At 38.2% G+C, this 21,476-nt stretch overlaps 1 protein-coding gene across 11 annotated transcripts in view; it reads right to left on the bottom strand.

Annotated features, from left to right (window-relative positions):
* The window catches only part of FAT3 (FAT atypical cadherin 3), a 399,047-nt gene that overhangs the window by 116,445 nt on the left and 261,126 nt on the right, over nucleotides 1-21,476 (bottom strand). For all 11 annotated transcript variants that reach the window (XM_031066002.1, XM_031066001.1, XM_031066003.1 and 8 more), the window contains one exon: nucleotides 18,277-18,338. In XM_031066002.1, the coding sequence (XP_030921862.1) occupies nucleotides 18,277-18,338 (62 nt within the window). The remainder of the gene's footprint in view (nucleotides 1-18,276; nucleotides 18,339-21,476) is intronic.

Here is a 21,476-nt window from a genome sequence, read left to right on the forward strand (position 1 = left end):
TTTGTGAACAGAAAATGAAAAGTCAAATGTGAGAATATTTCACCTCAAGCAGATTTAAATAACATAAAGCTTGTAAATCAAGATATGCATGCAGTTTAATGTTAGTAGTACTCTCTATGTCAATTTTAATCTGATTCATACCTCAATATCTACTTCAGCCATTTGTGGATTTTGCTTTTCTTGTGAAAAGAAACACCTGTGATTAAATATTGATAAGTTCCCCTCTATCAGATCTACCTCTACAGATAATGCCCTTCTCCAAAAATCTTATCTTAGCACTCAGGAAATACAGTAGCTCTCAGTTTTTGTGCTTCAAAAGAGGTGTGCATCAACTTGTAAGCTCACCACAGTGATGTTTTCGCAAATATTCAATTATTCTTCATTTTCTATCCACAAATGTTACTTGATTCTCATCTTCACTATAAGAAGGAACCAAACACCTTGTCCCCAAAATGATGAAGATTGTTACACATCTCCAAACTTCCATTTTTTTCATACTAGACCAGTCAATATATGTAATCATATAAGAAAAACATTCTGGCTATTAATAAAGACAGAATATGCTATCCATGCTTCCAAGATATTTCCCTACTATTAATAATTTGTGTTATAACTATCAACAGCTCAAAAAAGACATGCTGATTTATTGCCAAAATTTAATCAAGCTATAGTACTAGTCACCCTGGAGTTAACCAATCAACAATATTTACCTTACGTCCTTGTTTGGGTGTGCAGCCGTGTCAGTTTGTAGCAGGGGTCTCCAGATACCAAAACTGACTGGGAATTAGCTCCCAGCTCCTTTAGCAGAAACTCCTGAATTCAGACCAGGTATGGGGCAATAGCCCTCCATCTGTCTGGCATTAAATCAGCAGCAATGCCTCATGGTAATGTGGTACAAGCTGCTGAAGGTCCTCTAGGAGAAGACATAGTGTGAAAGAGCTTGCTCTGTACACCCTTAAAAATATTGTGGCAGAAGCTTCTGTTACAACAAAGCAATAACTTCAATTGAGACTTTCAGTCTTCAAAGGGAATAATCATCTTGTGTCCCAAACTATAATATAAAACCTACTTCTAAACAATTTTTGTCACACTGACATCCACTGCCCTCTGATGTTGGATGAAACATCCTCAGGTGAGGCTCTGTGACGGTCAGTTTCAAAACAATATTGCTGTTCCTGAGGAGGTAAAATGTTTATCTGGCCAGCAATGAGATGAAAGATATACACACAGTAGTTCCTTAGATTTATTTACTTTATAGGAACACTGCATATACTGCATATATTATTTATTTACTTTATAGGAAAACTTCATAGCAACACTCCAAATTCTGTGCTGCTATAAAGAAGCAGAACCAGGGATTTTCAAAAGAAAGACAGCAGTTTCTTTTTTTTTTCCCTCAGCAGCACTTGGTTGTGCTAACAGGGGATGACACCACCTTGTCTCTGGCCGAAAATCAGATTAAGACAAATCCAGCCCCATCTCCAGCTCCTCCTCCAGACATTCCTCCCCTGTCATCCACTTGCAGCCACCTCCACCCACCAATAAACTGTTTGTGCACCCACACAACATGTTTGTGCATGTGTGCTACAAACAGGGCTACAGAAATAACCACGGTTTAAAATGAACTGCCAAAAGAAAACAAATCCCCCCAAAAGGCAGATAGCAGTGAGCAATGGCAATGGGAGAGCAAAGGGAGGAGAGGCATTCCAGCTCCCCACGTCAGGCTAGGGCAAGTTTACTAAGATGTTTGGTCACTGAAGAACATGCATGGTACAACTGCAATTTTGATGATTAATTCTACAATTTTACAACAGATAGAAACTTAAGAGTTCACCCCCCAAACTCCTCTCCCCAAAAAATCTCTATCTTTGAACTCATCACTTACCAACAAGCCTTTGATCAATACCAAAGCAGGCAAAGCCAAAATCATTAATATTAATGTAAAAGCCTCTGTGTCCTATCAGTAATGCTAAAAATACCCAATTTTCATCTTACACTGTTTTTCCACAATATGCAAGAAATGAGTGCTCTCCATCCACACACACAGGTAAAAGGTTTCAAAGACAGTTTTACTGCTGACAGACTGATGAGCAGCCTCTGACATTTAAATGCAATTTAGTTATTTCTCAGTCAAAATGAAGCTTCCACAGTTTTATATTCAAAATAAAGCTTACCCGTTAGAAATTTGATAAATAAAAAATTTATTTTGTAGCTGGGTAGAAAATATATAAATCAGACTTTTAAGTGATACAGGCTTTACCCAATTTTTGAATAGCCTTTAGAGATATTTTAAATTGCAAAAAGCAAAGATGTATGGTTTAGGCCTTCAGAAATTTATCTGTGTTTACTGAATAGCCACGCAGGAAGACTGCAGTGACTGTTTTCATTAATAAGAAAGGAAAAAAAAAAAGATTTTTTTTTTGTGATATTCAAGTTATTTGACAGTCATTTCTTTAGTTATCAAGGAGGTGCAAAGTAAAGTTTTAATCAAATTAGAAGACAATATCATAGCAATTATTCATGCATATTTGACTAAAGTAATTTTTGGAGTCAGATGAGGATTCCATCCTAAAATATCTTACAAAATAGTATAAAAATTCTCAGAAAATCAGTATGAAAAGTAATTAAAATAAGGTGAAGGAGATAAGCATGAATAAGGAGCCTTGTTGTCGGGGCTCTTCCCAAGGCAGATTTTTTTAATCACAATATCATCCTGGTTTTGTCAGACCAGGTTAAAGTAAATCACATCAATAGTTGCTTTGATTTTAGTAATAAAAAGTTCTACTTGACTTCTTGATGCCTACTTCACAACTTTCTGTTACAAATCAATTTTGGACAGATAAAAGGCATTAATTGGGCCATATTTAATCACACTTTCATCTCACAGGCAACACAGACAAGCATTATCTCAACCTCTCCTTCTCTTTGATTTTATACGTCCTGTAAATATCTACTAGCTAATTTTTATTGGCATGGGGTCAATTTTACAAGCTGGTTGCGAATCAATCAGCATGGGAAAAAAATGAAGATTCCAATTTTGAAGTAAAACTCATTCTTGGACCAATCACCTTTTTTACTTTTTCCACATTGACTTCCCAGCTTGGAAAACTCAACCTGGAAAACGGGCTAAGATGTTGCGTCCAGTACAAAGATGTGGAACTGAAGTTCAGGTAACTGCTCTGGTGATAAAGAATGGGAGCTATCATCCCCTTCCCTGATGGGTGCAGCAGGACTCTGTGTTTCACCAGACACAAACCACACAAACCTTGCTCTTTCTCACTAGACAAGACTGACACAAGCTAAGTGTACCTTTAGGGACAGGTTTACCATAATCCCCTTTTTCACTAAGTCATTTTAGCTCTTTTCTCAGCTCTGCTGAATCTCTAAAAATCACTACAGACACCTGAAAATAGTCTCAGCCTCCCCAGCCATGCTGTGGACAGTGGGGTATACAGATACTGCACAACTGGACACAGACAGAGCTACTGTAAAGACAAAAATCATCCTCATGTTGTCTGAGCAGCCAAATAATTACTGGCACCTTCTTGGTAGGGAAGCGCTGGCCAGCTGTGAAACCTTTAGACTTGGAAATCAATGGGAATTTTCCCATTGACTTTGGTGAGAACGGGGTGGCATCCAGAGCTCAACAACCTAATTTTAGTAGTTTTAATTCTCATTGAGCTTTTGCCCAGCCCTGGGCTTCAGGATGAATACCCAAAAGCTGTGAGCCTTCAGCTGAAGTGTAGGGAAGGTGTGCACCACTGCAGCATCACCACTGTGTGCCTGATAACTGACTGGCAACAATCTTATTTAGCACCCAGGCAAATGTGGGATTTCCTTTTTGCTTTAAAGAAACAGCAATTTCACATGCAATTATTTTCTTCAGCGCGATTTTTTTTTCTCTGTTCAATCTGTTACACACATAGCCAATGATCCTGTGAACAGAGATGTATATGAAAAATTTTCAGAATGTGTTAAGACCATACTGCCAACATAAATAACTAGGTGTGTGTATGGGAACAAAGTCATTTTGGAGTAACGATACAACAGGAAAAGCTGTCCCCAAGTTATAATATCCCAAATGTGTTGAAAAGAAAAAATCCTGTCCCAAAACCTTAATTTCCCAGAGTAACACTTGGAACACATTAAAATGTTCAGGTTATTAATATTAATTAATCAATTAATACTATTATAATTAATTAATTGCATAGTGCCTGGAGTCCTGGAAAGGGAACTTTATGTGTTGGAATAATAATAAGATGGTATTCCACTCCTGCAGTGCGGCAGGAATTTTAAAAGATCACAACTTTTAAAGTATTCTTAGCACTTAAATTCTTCTGCAGAATTAGTCTTTAACATGCATTTGGGTTTTGTAGCCACAGGATGGCATTCACTGCTGTGCAGAGGGTCAATAAAATGTAAAATGTGAGTAGAGCTTAGGAAGCATACTTTTTATCTGCAGAAAGGAAATATATAATCAAGAATGATTAATATAAATGTACTGCCTTCTACTGATGACAGCCATTGATTTAAGAATGTGAAACAGAAATCTTAACATGCATAGCCCTTAAGGTTAATTTTCTTACTGCATGGGTACCATGCCCCTCAATAGATAGATATCTTGCCTGACTCCAGTAAGCTGTGACACTCTAAAAATACAGAGCAGCAATTCCAGCCTGGGTATGATACCAGTGACTGCTTAGAACACCTGAGTTTCACTTCCATGGTTTATGGAGTCAAAGTCACTCTTTATTGGATTTATACAGGCTCATAATTTACTGTTTATTTTCCCATTAGGGCAGTGTATGGGGTAGGTGTTGACACATAGCATACCAACGGGAGGACAGCTGGACTGAACGGATGGCCAAGGTGACCGATAATTGGACTGCAAATGTCAAAGAGTGGGGTTGAAAAGACAGGTACATCAACCCACACATACTTTTCCCAGTTGTGAAATGAAAGTTAAGAGCAGGGACAATCAGCTACTAGTAGTTACAATTTATAGAACTGGGTTTGAAGTCAGTGGGAAGCAGCACCCAATTAACGACAGCAGAGGCGTCTAAAGTGACTGGATTTAGAGTCATGAGCAGGAATGTCAGATGGAAACACAACCAAGTAATGCTATTAACCTTTGTGAGATTCCCTCCCTGATAATATGGTCTGGGGGGCAATAAAACACTGCATGAGACAATATGGCCAATTTGGGAGTGCCGGACTGATATATGGGAGAAGGTGGTGAATTTCTGTGGACTCATTTTATGGGCCTCCAATTAGCCCTCACTAGGTGAAGGGAGCAAAAGGACAAACTCTAATGAGTTGCTTTGTTGGCTTTTAGCGGAAAAGATTGAAAAAGTAAAGTTTCAGGAGCTGCTTTGCTTTTGAGACTCTCTGAAGAGGTGTTAAAGGGGCAGGGTATAGAAATATATGTGTTGGAAGTAGCTGTGAGGAAGCTCCTGATTTATGGGAGGTCTTGAACAGCACAGGAGCAGTGCAGGAGGTGTGATCCCTTGGCACAGGTAGATCAGATATGCCTGCCCCAGGCATACCACTAATCCCCATGGTCAGTGCTGGGTCACTGCTGCAGATGTTCGCTCATGATGTGGAGCCCTGGTTGACACCACCTAGAGATGCTGCCACTGCTTCCTCTGAGAAATCCCATACAAAATATATACAAAACTTGCTCACCAAAAGTGCATCCAGTTTTAGAAATGGAGCACTAGGAGCAGATCTAATTCACAGATTACTCATATGACAAAACATGTAAAACTGATTTACAGGCTTAGTGAGGCAGTTTGTCAATCAAGTGAAGTTCAAGTGCAGCTCCTGTTTTGGTACGTAAATCTGGTGAATGTGCTCTCAATAACCTCTAGAAAATAGAGCACAAATGTGTAATTTATTCAGCTACTACCTTTTAGGCATTCAAGGGCTAGTGGAGCTTACTGCACTCCAGAGAAACCAGGGATGTGTCTCAAGTTAGGAAGTCATGAGGTAGCTCTCAGCTATAGCTTAGAGAGGGAAGGGGACACCAAATTAACTCTGCAAGAACTGAATGAGCTGAAAAACAGCCCACAGCCCTGAGCTGGGTAATGTGCTTTGTCAGGAAGCTGGATAAATGACTGCCTCATGCCGAGCACTGTGCTGCAGCAGTAAGGATTTCTTTTGGGATCTGAGCAGCTTGCTGGAAGTTGGGCATCCGATCACCACTGTGATCCATCATCAGGCACCCTCCCAGGGCTGCAGAAATAACACATCTTCTGTACACTTCAGACTTCTTTTGATTAAAAAAGCCACAGCTTTCAATTGATACTTTCACACTGAGAGTCAGATATTATGAGGATTGAATGCCTGAAGAGAAGGCATTCAAAGGAAGTATTATTTTCCTTTTTAAATGTCATTCCCCAGCTGAGGTAGTGCAGAGAAGACTGCACTCAGGCAGTATTTAGTGTGTTGCAACAAAAATATTGAAAGATCCTTAACTGTACACACACTTGGTAAATGCCAGTGGGAAGGACAGAACAGGCTTTGGTATTCAATTCAATCCCACAAACATATGTCCAAAGCTACACAGAGAGAGTTTGTGCAGGTCCATTTGAACAACAGGGTTTTGGTGAGGAGGATAAGGAGCAGATACAAATTAATCTCACGTGTCAGTTAATATTTTGATTCCTTCTGCTACAAATTATGGTCTATTGAGACCATGCTAACAGACATCCTTCACTGCCTTCTGTCCCTCTCAGTCATCAGATACCATGCCATTTTGGCATACTTTGTTGTACCAGATAATAAAGCTCTGCTTAGCTAAAATGTGTGGTCTAAAATTTATGATTTTGTGGAAATTTTCCAAGTGTTTTTTAAACTGTGGTCAAGTGTTAGGGTTTTTAAAAAGTGTGGCAATTTAAAAAACCACGTTTTTATATTCTCCCCAGTTGTTTTTTCCAATGAAGTCTTTAAAATCTGAGAGTTAAGAACACCTGTTTTAGTTTATACAACACCTTAATAACTATCTGGAAGGATAGTGGAAGACAACAAAATACAATGGGAAAACAAGACCTATTTGAGGTTGTGGAAGAAAATATGAATTTATTTACTGGTATCTGGATTAAAGATAACATGCTGGATCTCAGAAAAGTCAAAGCCATGAATTGACAGACTGCTATTAGCAATATTTGTATTTTTTACTTTCCCAGAGAATGTGAGAAAAAATAACTCATTATTTTGATTCTGACATTTTTGCTCTCAAATGCTGATGTTAATCCTTGCTTTTGAATATTTAGAACATTTCTTGCCAAAGAATTATTTTTTGCCAAACCATAAAATGTACTTCAGGACTACTATGATAACATTTTCAATGTCTCCGTATTATGAGAGATTAGCAAACAGCAATATTACATTTGAGAATGATGAGATTAATCTGTTTCTTGACAACTGAAATTTGTTAGACTGTGAAAAGAAAATTACTGGTTTTGAGGGCCCATTTCTTTGCACTTGATGCTTCAGGGCCCTTGTACTTTTCTGTTTAAATCATATCTTCATAAAAAGCAAAATAACTGTTTGGTCTCTGATTATTATCAAGCTCAAGTCAGATAAGAAAAACATTAGGATTCTTATGTTCTGTGATAATATATTTAGGGAGAAAAAAAGTGTCAATTATGCTTAGTAAACTGATTCTCAACCCGATTAGAGGTTTTATTATCTCTAGGTATCTTGTAAATACCTTAATTTGTGTCATGTTACAAATTATGCTGAGAACTCCAATCTTATTTCAGCACATTTCACACAATGATGCACTTTTGCCATAACAAATTACTTTTAAAATGGAAAAAGAAAACCCCAAACGGCACAATTTTTTCAAATCACCACTATTTTGCTTGACATTTTCCTAACCTGTCCAGTATATCCTTCTTGATCAATATGAATGTTTAAAGATTATATGGTGGAGGGACAGTGTGGTCATGTGGGAAAGATCTGAAAGATCAGAAAAAAAAGGGAAAATACATTATATTGAAGGGCATTACAGGCTACAGTGAGAAGACTGTGAGATGTGATGAGGTTCAAAGAAAATCTTGTGCATTTATTGTGTACTGGGAAAAGGTTCTCATCAAGTGCATGGACTGGTGGGGGCAGTTTTGTGAAATGCTGAGCTTTTAATGTATGAAAATGATAAACCCCTGAAAAAGAAAAGCACTAAGAAGGGAAGCACAAAAAAAAAAAAATACAGAGGACAGAGCACTGACAAAACACGCATGTGTCAAATCAACCCAAAGGCCACTCAAGACAACAGAATTGGAGAGTTAGTGCTGGGATCCCTGCACAGGGTATTGCAGGGTAGTTGGATTTGGTGCATATAAATGTGGTGGCAAGTGAAATTGCTGTGAAAAAATTGCAGAATCAACTTTTTTTTAGCAGTAACAAGCCTGAATTTGGAACAGCTGAGAACAGATCACCCTGGGAGAAAGAACAAATGGATGCAAATCTTGTTTAAGGGCATTTTTCTAAATGATGGATTCATTAAAAGGCATACTAGGATTTCCTATGCCCAGAAAGGATTTCAGTACAGATGCAATGCACTCCTAACTGAGGAAGAAGATGCTCCCCTGCCCTAAATTCGACTCTCAGCTTGGTCTTAGCTGAGAAGGCAGGAAAATGAGACTTCTGCAAAATGTGTGTATGTGCATGCATATTTGTGTGCTCAAACATTACAGACATAAATTAACAGTCTGGCAGCTGATGGGTATTACCCATGCTACAAAAAACATGATATTGCATTAAAGCAGACAATTCACATAACACAAAGGCTCTGTATATCTAAAATAGATTTGAATCATGTGAAAGATTTCCTGTGGCTTCTGCAGAAGATTAAAACATTGGTACATTCATGTAAAAATGTGAAGATTTAGCAAAGTTGTGCACCCTGCACAATGAGTCTTTGTTTCACCAAGCACAGAGCCTGGCAAGAGAGACACCCAGAAAGAATATATGAGACCAATTTGGGCATGGTAGGTGGGCTTCAGCCCATAAAAAAGGGAGCTACAGATCTTAAGAAACATACAATGAAGAAAAAACCTGTTAGCCCTGAGCTAATCTATGAGCTAATCCTTCAGTGAGAAAGCAACATTAGCCTAAACTTCTTAATCCTGACTGAAAAGAAAAGCTTGATACAGATTAACCACAGAATTTGCCTGCACAAGTTTAGCATGAGGAATGATTTATAAAACAAGAAAGAAGACCACTAATACATCCCTCTCTGTTTCAACAGCATTTAACACAAGTGCAGACCTAATTTTCGAAGCTTGCAATAAAACTTGATGTTTTAATAATACTTTTCCACACATTTGCATTGATCTAATGCTCTGTTATCTCACAGTTCTGCAAAGAGAAGAGAGAGGTATTGAGTATATTTTAAATTGCATTTCTCTCATGTACTCACTCATCCATTTCCAACACACCTGAGGAAATGCAGCCATGGGCACCAATGTCTAATTCTTTTATCCTCGGATTATTAGGGATAAATTCAGGAAAATCATTGCTACTGAAGCCAGACTAAGCACACCACTCAGGATTAAGCAAAGAAATTGAACTAGCCCCCAGCATAATACTTTCCCCTCTCCACAGTGACATCACACGTCTTAATATTATGCTAGTTAATAATAAGGTAACTTTTTTGCACTACACCATGATGCTGAGTCCAGTAAGATTTTAATTAGGTCCAGAGGGTCAAGGAAGTGCTGATACACCCCTAGGCTCCCAGGAGATGCTCAGAACCTTGCAGGGTGACTGACTGCAGGCTGGATTTCCTTCCTGGCACAATTGTATCTTTTCTGCTCTGCCTTTAAAAGATTTGGAAAATGCCTGATAAGATAGCATGCAAAGTCTATAAACTGAATATCTCCTTCCATGCTTCCATGCTGAGGTGCTTAGAGCCAAGACCTGCTGCTAGAACGCTGTGGGTCTACAAGGAAAATCCTAAAAGAGGCATTTTGATGCCCAGCATGAAAAAGCCAACAGAGCTGCGCTTTGTGGATATTCATTTCTTCATTTCGTGACCCAACGGTTCAGGTCAGTGATTCATGAAATCTATAAAACAACCTCCTACCCTCTGCAAATGTCAGATATATGCAAATCATTCCTTGACTAAAGCAAAACTCTAGACAATCAGAAACGTGATTTTTCTAATGAGACACAACCACCATGGCAGACAGCAGTGCGTGAACCAAAGCCTCAGCCCTGGCTGACTCCGATCTTGCCAAGCTCTTCAAAACATGAACTTGAATGAGTACCTGCAAAATTATCTCTGTCTTGATACGGGCTAGATTTTAATCTAAATAGGTAATTAATTAGTTTTTTATCCTGGATAATACGAATTGCTCCCTGCCCACTTCTAGCAGACTCACTGTCCAATGAAACATGATTTAGTAAAAAATGTATTTGTATTCCACTGTAGATGGTACATCTCTCATCATATTTCAAACAAACTGGGAAAATCAAATATTTTCTATGAGCTGAGGAAGGAATAAATAATATACGAGCTGTGATTTCTAATTTTAGTACCAAATAAATTAACACAAGCTTATACTACACCTATAGAAGGCCTGTAAGCTCTGGCTCATTCCTGTAATGATCGAGCATTGACAACAAAACCCCACAGTTTTGCATATTGAGTTATGAAGATTTTTTACTTAGGAAGCTCATTAAAGATAGAAAAGAGGAATGCTTTTCTTCATTATTATTGGTATTTGGTATCAATAAAATAGATTAACCAAACAAGCGTGAGATTTTTATTGCTGGACTAAAATCCTGCCATGTAAGAACTTCCACACAGTGTCAGATTAGCTGGATGGCTTAAACACTGTCCAAGAGAGGCCAGAGTCAGGTACTCTGATATAAATGATGCACTGATGGAGCTCTCAGTAGTGTATCTGTCCTTGACACCATCCTGGTGTTAGCACATGCAAAACAATTTTAAGAGAACCAAACTAATAATGAGAAAGTTAAAAGAATGAGATTATTATTATTATCTTAAAAAATAAATATTGAAATCAGCCATTAGCATAAGGTGAAAAAGTAAACAAAGCATTCTCAGGGTTGACTTAGAAGTCTATAAATTTTATGAAAATGTCACAGACATTCTTTGCACACCCAGGCTCTCAAGGCTATTGGTATTTCATTGAGCAAGTAAAATGAACTGAGGGTCACTGCTATATCACTATTTGATATACACAGACCCATTCTTGCCCTTTCCGTTTGGTACATATATTGTGTCATCAGAATTGTGGGTATATTTTCTAGTGGCTACCTGAATTTAACATGGAATACTAAGGACTTTAAACACACAATTCTTTTTTTTTTTCTTTTCAATCCAAGCTTAATTTGCGCCATTATTATAAATTTATAAGGGGATATTTTTTATTATTTAATAAGAAAACAGAAATAAGATTCCATGTGCATGAAGAAAAGTGTTATTAAATTCAGTTTTCCCAATGCTTAGGCTCTGTTACTTGTGTTACTTCTCAAGACATTGTCTAAAGTAATAGGACATTTGGGAGCTATTGAAATTTTTAATAATAAAAGAGAGCAATCTGTAAAAACACAATGCCTTAATTATTTTGCTGTTTAAAATTCCTGTTCATATCACTTGCACAGAGACCACTCACTTACCAATGGAATTAGTAATATTTTCAGTGATGCACTTGATAATTATTCATCTTACCAGATCACGTAAGTCAGAGACAACAGTCTAGCTGAGGAGACCACCTGTCACTGCAGACAGATGGATCACACCAGGACTCTTTCTTCATTTTGCTGTGTAAGACTTTCTGCCCAAATACACACGAGAAGCAGTGTGCAATGTCATATGTAAATCTGCCTCTGAAGGATAGGTTTAACCTCCATTCACCCCCGTCCTTGGAAAGTTGTTGGCTATTTCTGAAGAGTGGCAGAAGAACATGGGGTGCAGGAAGGAAACCTGCACCATGGGGTCAGTGAGCTCAGTTTGTGCCCCCTAAGCCCAGACCTCGTGTCTCTGCTAGATCCAACACCATACTGGCCAGGTGGATTTCCCCTCTGCTGACAGCCCTATGGAGAGGTAATATGAGATGAACATGTTTTTGATTTTCTTTAGAACTGTTTGTTTTCTTCCCTTTCTTTCCTCCCCACCCTCCTTCTCTTCTTTTTTTTTTCCTTTCCTTTTTTCCTTTTATTTTTTCCCCTTAACTTTGAAGTTGACATTAAAGTTCAACGTCACTATTTGAAGATGACATTGATATATCTTCCATTGTCCTTTTAGAAAGCTGCCTCTACAAACAAACCATTCAACTAGAAATACTTTCAGGTGTCTCAAAAATAATTAAAATAGTTTTCTTATTTCCAGCAAGCACAGCCAGTAATGCTTTCTGAACTCAGACTGGAAAGAAGAGGCTGTTTACCTATATTTTAAACTTCCCTTGCATTTTCTGATAAGCTTCAGTGTTAAAAAGGGAAAGGCATGTGCCTTTGGACCCATTTAAACCTCAGACAAAATGTTCAATCAGACACACTGCCTCATTTTTACACCATCACCAGCATGTCACTGAGAAAAAATGCAGCTTTCTCTGCCAAATGTGGGCAATGCTAAAGAACCATGAAACAAATGCTTACACAGACTTGTAATCCAGGATTTAAGCAATCAATGTGCTGTAGAGCACTATTCAGCTATATAAACCCAATGAACTTCAGCTTTTGTAATTCTCCTGTAAAAATACACATGAGCATATTGCAACACAGCTGCCTATACTCTTCAGAAAATGTTGCAGCTTCTCACAAAGGACCACTGACTTCAGGCATCACCACTAGCAAAGGCTCCAGCCCAAGTGAGCAGGCTCAACAACAAAACAAATTTAAATTTGTCAACTTCTTGTGTGGGAGATGCTGCAGGAAAAGAGGAGGCTGGTGGAGAACACAGGCTGGTCCAATGCTGAGCCACCAGTGTGGTGTTTGTGGGAAGAACTGAGAGGTAGTGCTATTTTTAAATGCCACTTAGCAAGTTTTTAAACTCCTCCTCCCCTGCAAACTGTGGCCATAAACTTCACGGCAGCAACTTCCACAGTGGTATCTGGACCAAATTCCAAGTGGAATAAAATTATAATCCCTCTATCAACATTCCCCTCACATTTACATCTCGCCATTAAATGAGTGGAAATTTGAATTCTTTTTAGAAGGTTCCAATTACAGCAGATTATCATGTTTCCCTCTAATTACTGAATATAAATACATGCCATGTAACACAGTTTATTGTACCCTTAGTGTACCTACAGTAAATAGAAACCAATGTGTTTCATTCAGCCCATGTATTTTGACACTCACATCAGATTTAGCAATTTGTCTTCATTACGACCCCTTGCACTGTTACTGCCATCCTCCTCAGTGCTGTGCCGGAGCTTCGCAGCAGGAAGATTGATGAAGCTTGTGTATACTGATTTGTGACAAAAGCAGGGCACTTGAGAGGCACTGTTACCATTCTGATAGCACTAAGAGGGCTAAAAATTAGCTGCAGTAAGCCAATATTCTGCTCCCACTTCTCCTCCTCTTCAATTAGGGTACATGACTTGGACCTTGAAAGGCTAAGGTTGCTGCAACACTATTTTTAAACCTATTGCCTTCAGTTGCTTTGTCACTTCTGAAGAGATTTAAAGTTCTGACCATGCTTATTAACAGCTACTTTTATTCTTTAGAGACACTTTGAATAGACAGGTTTTTTACTGTGACAAATGTTAAAAGGTATTTTCTGAATGAATCTGCAGTGGTAAATTTAAATAGCTATTTTAGTGTTTTGGACCGACAGATACTATGGATATAATTTTCAAAATTGGCTAAATGTCTGAAGAGCCCACACTGCATGTGCTCATCAGGGAGAGACTAAACAGCCTCAGCACTTTAAAAGCACCAACTTATTATATACCATTATCAAGAGGATGGAGAGGTCATCTCTCACTACAGTCAATTCACCCCTTCAATCATGAAGTTTCAAAGACTGTTGCTAGAATTGCACACTGAAGCCTGTAACTCTTCTGGCTCATTCTTTTGCTAAACACAGGTCTTGACACAGCAATTCCCAACAAGCTGAACTGCTCAGTGGTGGGTGCATTTTGCAGAGGCTTTGTTGGAAGCATGAGTAACAAAGGCTCTGTAACAGAGTGTTTAGAGACTGCTCAGGGTGAGAAAATGTGCTCAGATCCATTTTCTGGCCTGAATGTGCAAGTTAATGAATTGTAGCCTGGATTCAACAATCCTCTCCCATCAAGTTGCCCATGTACACTGGAAAGCAGACCAGAACCTATTCATGTTCTGGAAATCTCAGAATCAGCTGACACCACACAAGGGCGTAGATCCTGCATGACATGCTTTAATTTCTATGCTTGTTATAGGACCTCCACCACTACTGCAGCTGTTTCAATAAAATCACACAGCAAAATCACTAGAGTTTGTAAAACTGTCAACCAGCATTAGGAGGCATCTGCAAAAACTGAGGGCAGAAAAAAACTGACAACTATTTTTGTGAGGGTTTTTTTTCCATAGCTCAAACATTCTCCACTTCTAGCTTCTTTTTAGTAAATGAGCATAATATGAGAAGAGAATATGAAGTATTAACATAGAAATTATTAGAAGACAACACATATCCTGAAGAAGGAGGAAGTAAAAGAAGGAAAGAAGAGGATGATGTATTCAGTTATTGAAGGAGAATAAAGCCAAATAATTCGAAACTTGCACCTCACTTGAAAATACATCACCATTCTCATTCACTTGCAAAGCAAGCAGGTAGCTCTCAGGATTACCTTTCCTCCTTCAGACTGTTATTTAAATACTTCATCCTAACGACAAAATATTTGAGAAAGTCTGTTAAATAGAACAAATGCTTTTGTCCTACTTCATGTGAAAAAGTAATGGAATCAAGTGGTCATTTTCCTCCCATTTCAGGCAGAAACAGTCCATTAATAAGAATTCACTACAGCAAGAGACCATCCTGTATAAAATCCAGTGACATCCCATTTAAAACTTAGCAGTAAAATTCTACCTGATAACAAGTACTGAATACAAGCTGCAGCTTTGCAAGGCATTTTAAATGTGTCAGAAAAAAATTAAGACCTCAACTTGTGAGCTTAAAAAAAAAGCATTGACAATAACACAATCAATGAAAAGCCTGGGAGAAGTAATTCTTTTTTTACCCCCTTGCTCCAAAATGACAAAACAAACAAACAAATAAATAATACCCAAAAAATATCACTGGAGCAAACAGAAAATCCCAATGACTTTAAAGGGGAGTAGATTTCTGACTTCTTTGTGCATCTTTTGGCTCAGGGTCTAGACACGTTTCTGCACTCACTTTGGAACATACTCTTGCTAAGTCCTGTGACAGCAGCCTGAGTTACCATTAAAAAAATTCTTGTGGACACAGGTCCAGACATGTAAAGACATTTAAAGGAGGAATGAAGAAGAAATGCACATCTGACCTCAGCCTCAGTACTTACACTTTGCAAGAGAATTCTCACGCAACTTAGAAGGAAAGTCACCTTTCCTAAGCATGGAAGCCTTAAAAATACACATCCAGTTCTTGCTGATAATTCATGTTTCCTCTGGTACAGACAGGGACAGACAACTCCAGAAGAACAACTCCATGCCATCACAAGTGGTGGTCTGGAGACAAGTACTGGCACTACACATATCCACAGGGACTAACATCTGCTACATTGTATCACTTCATTTTCCCAACAGCTTCTGTCAAAGAGGTGGAAATACTGTTAACAATGAAATTTGCTAAGTAAATGTTGACAAGTACTTACAGTGTATAGCATCTCTGTCAAAGACAGGCTTATTAAAAATAATTAAAAAGTTGTATCTAGGAAAGGTCTGTCAGTGGCTCACACAGACACTGGGCAAAGGGGAGCAAGGGTTGCTAGGTCAAGAACTAATCAGTGCTTTTCAAAGGGAGCCAAGTTTGCGCTCCTTTACACCAGACCGACTCCTGGAAGAAGGGTATGAAATGAAGCCGGAAGGGAAACACTGGGAAATGAAGGGTATGAAATGAAGCTGGAAGGGAAACACTGCACTACTGGGAAACCACGGCTGTCTTGGCAATTAAGGCCTCCCCAGGGGGTTAATTACACACAGACAGACAGGCATTTCAGAAAACGTTTCTCAGTTTGCCACAAGAACAAGCCCAGCTTGGCCAGCCCGGCTCTGGATCCCAGCCTATGCGCGGATGTGCAGCCGGAACGCGCCTCCCAGCAGGCAGCGATGGGCAGTGTTTCAGCAGCAGCTCAAAGGGGCAACATGACCACCGGGGCTGTGGCTCCACCAGAGTCCAATTCCCTTTCCCACTCACTGCTTCCAGGTGGGCTTTGCAATGTGGTCATATCTGCACTTCTGCAGGACAACCTGCTCCTGTTTTTCTCCTCTCCGCAGCCTGCCCTCCACTTCCCTCCCCATTCACAAGCCTTGGAGCAGTGGAAGACACAAATTTCTCTCTACTGCATCTTCAGCCCCCAAAATCTCCAAGACTGTTATTTTTTCAAGCAAGATACAATTCAGGGGAAAGAACAGATTAACTTGTATTGATGACTAAAGCTAAATTCCTATAAGTAACTAATTTGTTTTCTTTTTACTATTAATAGTAGCACTCCCCCATCTTTATGGGAATTCCTTGGAAAATGTGTATTTGGCATGTTTTGCTGAGATCGCTGAGGCAAACACATAAATCACAGAATCACAGAATGACTGATGTTGGAGGGAACCTGTGGAGCTCATCTAGTCCAACCCCTGCTAAAGCAGGTTCATCTAGAGCTGGCTGTGCAGGATCACATCCAGGCAGGTTTTGAGTATCTCCAGAGGGAGAAACTCCACAACCTCTCTGTTCAACCTGTTCTAGTGCTGTGTCACCTCCACAGAAAAGAAGCTTTTTCCTCATATTCAGATGGAACCTCATGTGTTTCATTTTGTGCTAACTTGTTGTCCACCAGGATTACCTGGTCCTTCTCCGCAGAGCAAAGGAGACTTACAAACCCAAGATTTTCATCAATAGACACATTTCAAATCAATGCCCCTTTCATTCCATTTGTGATTTTCTCTGACAGTATAAACTGGAAAGCTTGAAGTTATTGGAATACATGATTACTTTACTAACTTTACAACTTAAATCCTAAAAAGGGAAAAATCCTTGTATTTCTCTCCTTTTATTTATGACATGGAATGTGTAAGAATCTACAGTGAATTATCAAGAAAAAAAACCCAACCCAAACTCGTACAGTAATAATTAACCCTTCTCTCCTGTGTTCTGCACTAACCAAAATAATTAGGGATTTCTAGCAAATAAAAAACCTAATGAGTATGCTGATATATATTTTACTACATTTTGCTGTCAGAGAGTGATTGTACTGGGAACTGTTGTGTGCAGATGTTTTTTAGCTTGTATGGATTTGAAGAGCATTTCCTAGTAAGGGTGATTGATTATGTGGGACAATATGGTTCTTTTTAGTTGTACCAACAGGAATCAAGAATTCCTTACTTCACAAACAGACAAAAGAACAGAGTCAAGGAACTTTTACCCAAAGGAAAAAAACCCACAGCATGGTGTACAGCAGTGTGAAAGAAAACACATGTGGCAAAACCAGTAGTTTGCAAGTATATCACTCCATATCCAACACATGTAAGCTCCCTATAAAGAGAAACATTCATTACAAAGGCCAAGGGAATGGTTTAGATACTCTTTTGTAGAAGGCAATTTTTAACCTGAAAATTGTTGTTAACAGTCCCAATAAGTGAAAACTAAAAAAAAAAAAAAAAAAAAAATTGATTCTGATAATGCAGTGAATGTGAAAAAGTTCAAAGTTTGCCTGCATCCAAATTATCAGGTTGCACACTAGATCCAAGATGCAAAATTTGCAAAATTTAAACCAGTTTAACCTGGGAGACTAAAAATCTTGGCAGGGTTGGGGTCATTCTACATATTTTTAAAAAATATTTTGCTCTGGATATTCTAAATTTCTGCCACAAAAAAAATTTAAGAGCTACAATAAAGGACTCAACTGAAGTAGATTAGAGGTGGAAAGCAAGTGTTCAGTTTTTTTCCTGTGCTTGCAAAGTGCAAAATGTTTTATTTCTTCTGTATAATCAGGCAATTCCCAGCTTTGTGCGATTCTGTTATAAATGAGGAGAAAGGAGAATACCACTCTCCTGGAACAGCAAGAAGTGATTTTAAACTACAAAAATCAGCTAACCTCTTAACATATATTTTCCACTTAAACTTACCTCTAAAAAATGTTCTGCTTGCTGTTCCCGATCCAATTTTCTTGATGTTGTGGTAATCAGACCTGTGAAAAAAAGGATGATATTTGATTGTCAATATAATCGAAAAATATATATCTTTATCAACCTGAATACAAATTAATTTTTAAAGCAGTCAAAGGGGAAAAAATCTATTTGAAGCTATATCAGACACAGATCTCTTGACAGCTGTCAAGCATTTTATTTCTCAGTCCAACCATTATCACTTTCTGACCAGCAATGAATCTTTAAAAAAAAATGCTGTGAGAAAAATAACTGAGAAACAGTCTACAGTTAACATGCTACATTTATTACAGTGAATGTTAAAGAATCACTATTTGTCTTATGATTAAGAGTTTCAATGAATCATTTGCATATGACTGAAATTCTTCTGTAAAAAACCTCATTAAAGATTTCAGAGTTCTCAAACAATTAATGGGATAGAATGCTGATTACTTCCACACCAAGAATACTTCACAAAGAAGGTTATTTCCGTAATAATGGTTTCCATATATAATAATTCTAATGTATTAAAGGTTTTGTTCTACAATTTCATCAATTTGTTCCATGCTTAAACTGAGTCTTTAAAATAAAGTACCTTTTTACATGAGGATGATCAAGATATCTTTTTTTAAGGCAATGTACTTCGATGAATGATTAAACTGTTGTGAGATTTATACCATGGAAAGAAAAGGAAACATTTCCAAAGTTCCCTTAAGAAACTGATGCATACATTCTAGGAACATAGCTTTGTGATGTATTTTGTTCTTACTAAAGATTTAAAGGGCAGATTTGGGTTTTCCCTCGTACAAAACATTTCTTTGTATAGGAAAATGCATTTTGTTCTTGTTTTTTGATAGACCAGCTTTTCCTAGATGTAAAGCTGATTTTGGAGACAACTCCATTGGGCCGAGTTGTTCTCAAGAATTTGTCATCTTTAAGATTACCAAGGGAAACAAAAAAATTCTTCCTGGGTGAAGTATTCTACTTGTTGAATTAATCAGACCAGCCAAGCATCTAAACACAAACCCATGATGACACTGAATCCTTAAAACACCTCATCAGCAACATCTTCATAAGACTTCTAGTCCCAGAAGTCTTCTAGATCTACAGCTCCTCATATGCTATTACCTTCTCCTTGGATAAATCCATTTACCTATTTTGGTGAGAAGGGGAGAAACATTACTTGAAGTAATGGGATGAAATGAACAAAGGGAAGAGCACTCTGCCTCCAGGATTTCAGACTCGTTACAAGATACATCAGACCACAGAAGGGACACCCAAGGGGAGGTCACAGGAATTAAGAGTGGATCATTATAACTACGTGGAAGAAGCTGGTGCTGGCAAAAAGCTGAAAAAACAAAATGGTATTGCCTGCATCAAGCAGTTGTAAGTATTCAAAACTGTTACACCATATGGGAGACATCTATCTACTCACTGCATCAGTTTAAACAGAAATGACAGCACAGATGATAAACTGGTGTCATTCACACAAGATCCCCCCTTGTCTAAAAAGAACTCAAAGACACAGGCAAGTAATTCCTAATTACGAAAGAAGTTCAGCCCAAATAAATTGATAAAGATTTCAAATTTGAAATATCCCTATTCATCATATGCATGGCCACTATGGATATTTATCAAGCACAACCTAATTACAGTATGGAATATGATAATTTTTATATTATCTTCCACTTCCTTCATTCGTAGTGTGCCACTGTGAACTCTACCTACTTTATTCTTAAAAAAGAGATCTCTAGCTGTAAATAATAGAAGGTACCTGTCCTCACCATCTTCTTCAGTCAGAGAAATTCACATTCCTTTTGAAGACCAAGAGCTAACACTTGAAATTGAATATCATGAACTCTTAGTACTTGTCTTATGGTGGTAAAACTAAAACTACTACTACTGCTGCTCCTCCTCACAAAACTACTGCTATCACAAAGGAGGTCCCTGTGTTTAATGTAGAGTCTTTTTGACTGCAATAATTGTCAGAGTGCCTTCAGACCTGAATTTTCTTCCAAAAGAGATATATGAACACATAGCAAGCCTCTACAACAGAACTGTCAGTATTTTAAATGTAGCAGATCTCAGAAGATTTATCACTCAGATTTAACAGCTGATCCTAAAGGGGGCAGGTAGCAGACCATCACCCTCAGTTCTGCAGACCTGATTGTGAAGTATGTTGATTGTGAACCATCACAACTGCTTGTTTTTGCTTTAAAGGCAGCATACAACACCTATTCTGGGCAGTTTCATCAGGCTGCTAAATTGATGTGTAGAAATTAAATTACTGTTCCTATGTGCGTGCAGTCACGAGGCTTTAGTTTCCTCTCCTGTTCTCTGTCCCACCTGGCACCCATGATGGCCTCACTGCAGTGTCCTGCCTGCTCACTGTCACATACATTTCTGGTGTCAGGGACAGATCCCACTGTCCAACACTACTGCTCAAAATATACCTACACATAAAATCAGGTCTCAGTTACTTGATGTTAATATTTATTGAATTATTGTAATGTATTGGTATGGATATGAATCTGGTTCTTTCAGGTTACAAAACTGTATTTCAAAAAATTATGAAGAGTAATCATCAAAACTGAAAAACTAAATATGCCAGTTATGTCTAAGATTTAACTGCTTTACCAGTCCAGTCTCAAAGAAATTAATTTCCTGGGTTTTATGAAAACCTTACTGTGTTCCTCCCTCTTGTGTTCACTACTCCATGCCACAGATACATAATAATTCCAATACTTAGCAGGATGTAGAACTTTATTTTTCAGACACTGGGGCGACTGAGAAAAACTTGCATTTGCACAAGAGACCATATCCCAGTGTTAGCTCTTATCTAACTGCATTAAATTGTCATACTCTGTTATGGTGTAAAGGTATTATCTGAAGAAAATAACTCTCAGAGAAAAATAAACCTCAGGAAATTATGTTAGGCTGTGCTCTTGCCTATGAGAATGTCACAAGGGGACAAAGATAAAAAATGACCCTTCCTTTTTTTCCTATCTTCAATATGTGCTGTAGCCCTTATGGACACCACCATATGGACAACCCTCCAAAGCCAGCTGGGAAATACAGCACACATTTATAAAAAAATAGTCAAAACCACTAACAAGCTTCAGAAGTTCTTGCACACCTCTCAAACAGTTTCTCTCAAATCTTCAGGGAAAGATCGTGGTCCT

This window comes from Geospiza fortis, unplaced genomic scaffold (genome assembly GCF_000277835.1).
Source record: "Geospiza fortis unplaced genomic scaffold, GeoFor_1.0 scaffold16, whole genome shotgun sequence".
NCBI lineage: Eukaryota > Metazoa > Chordata > Aves > Passeriformes > Thraupidae > Geospiza > Geospiza fortis.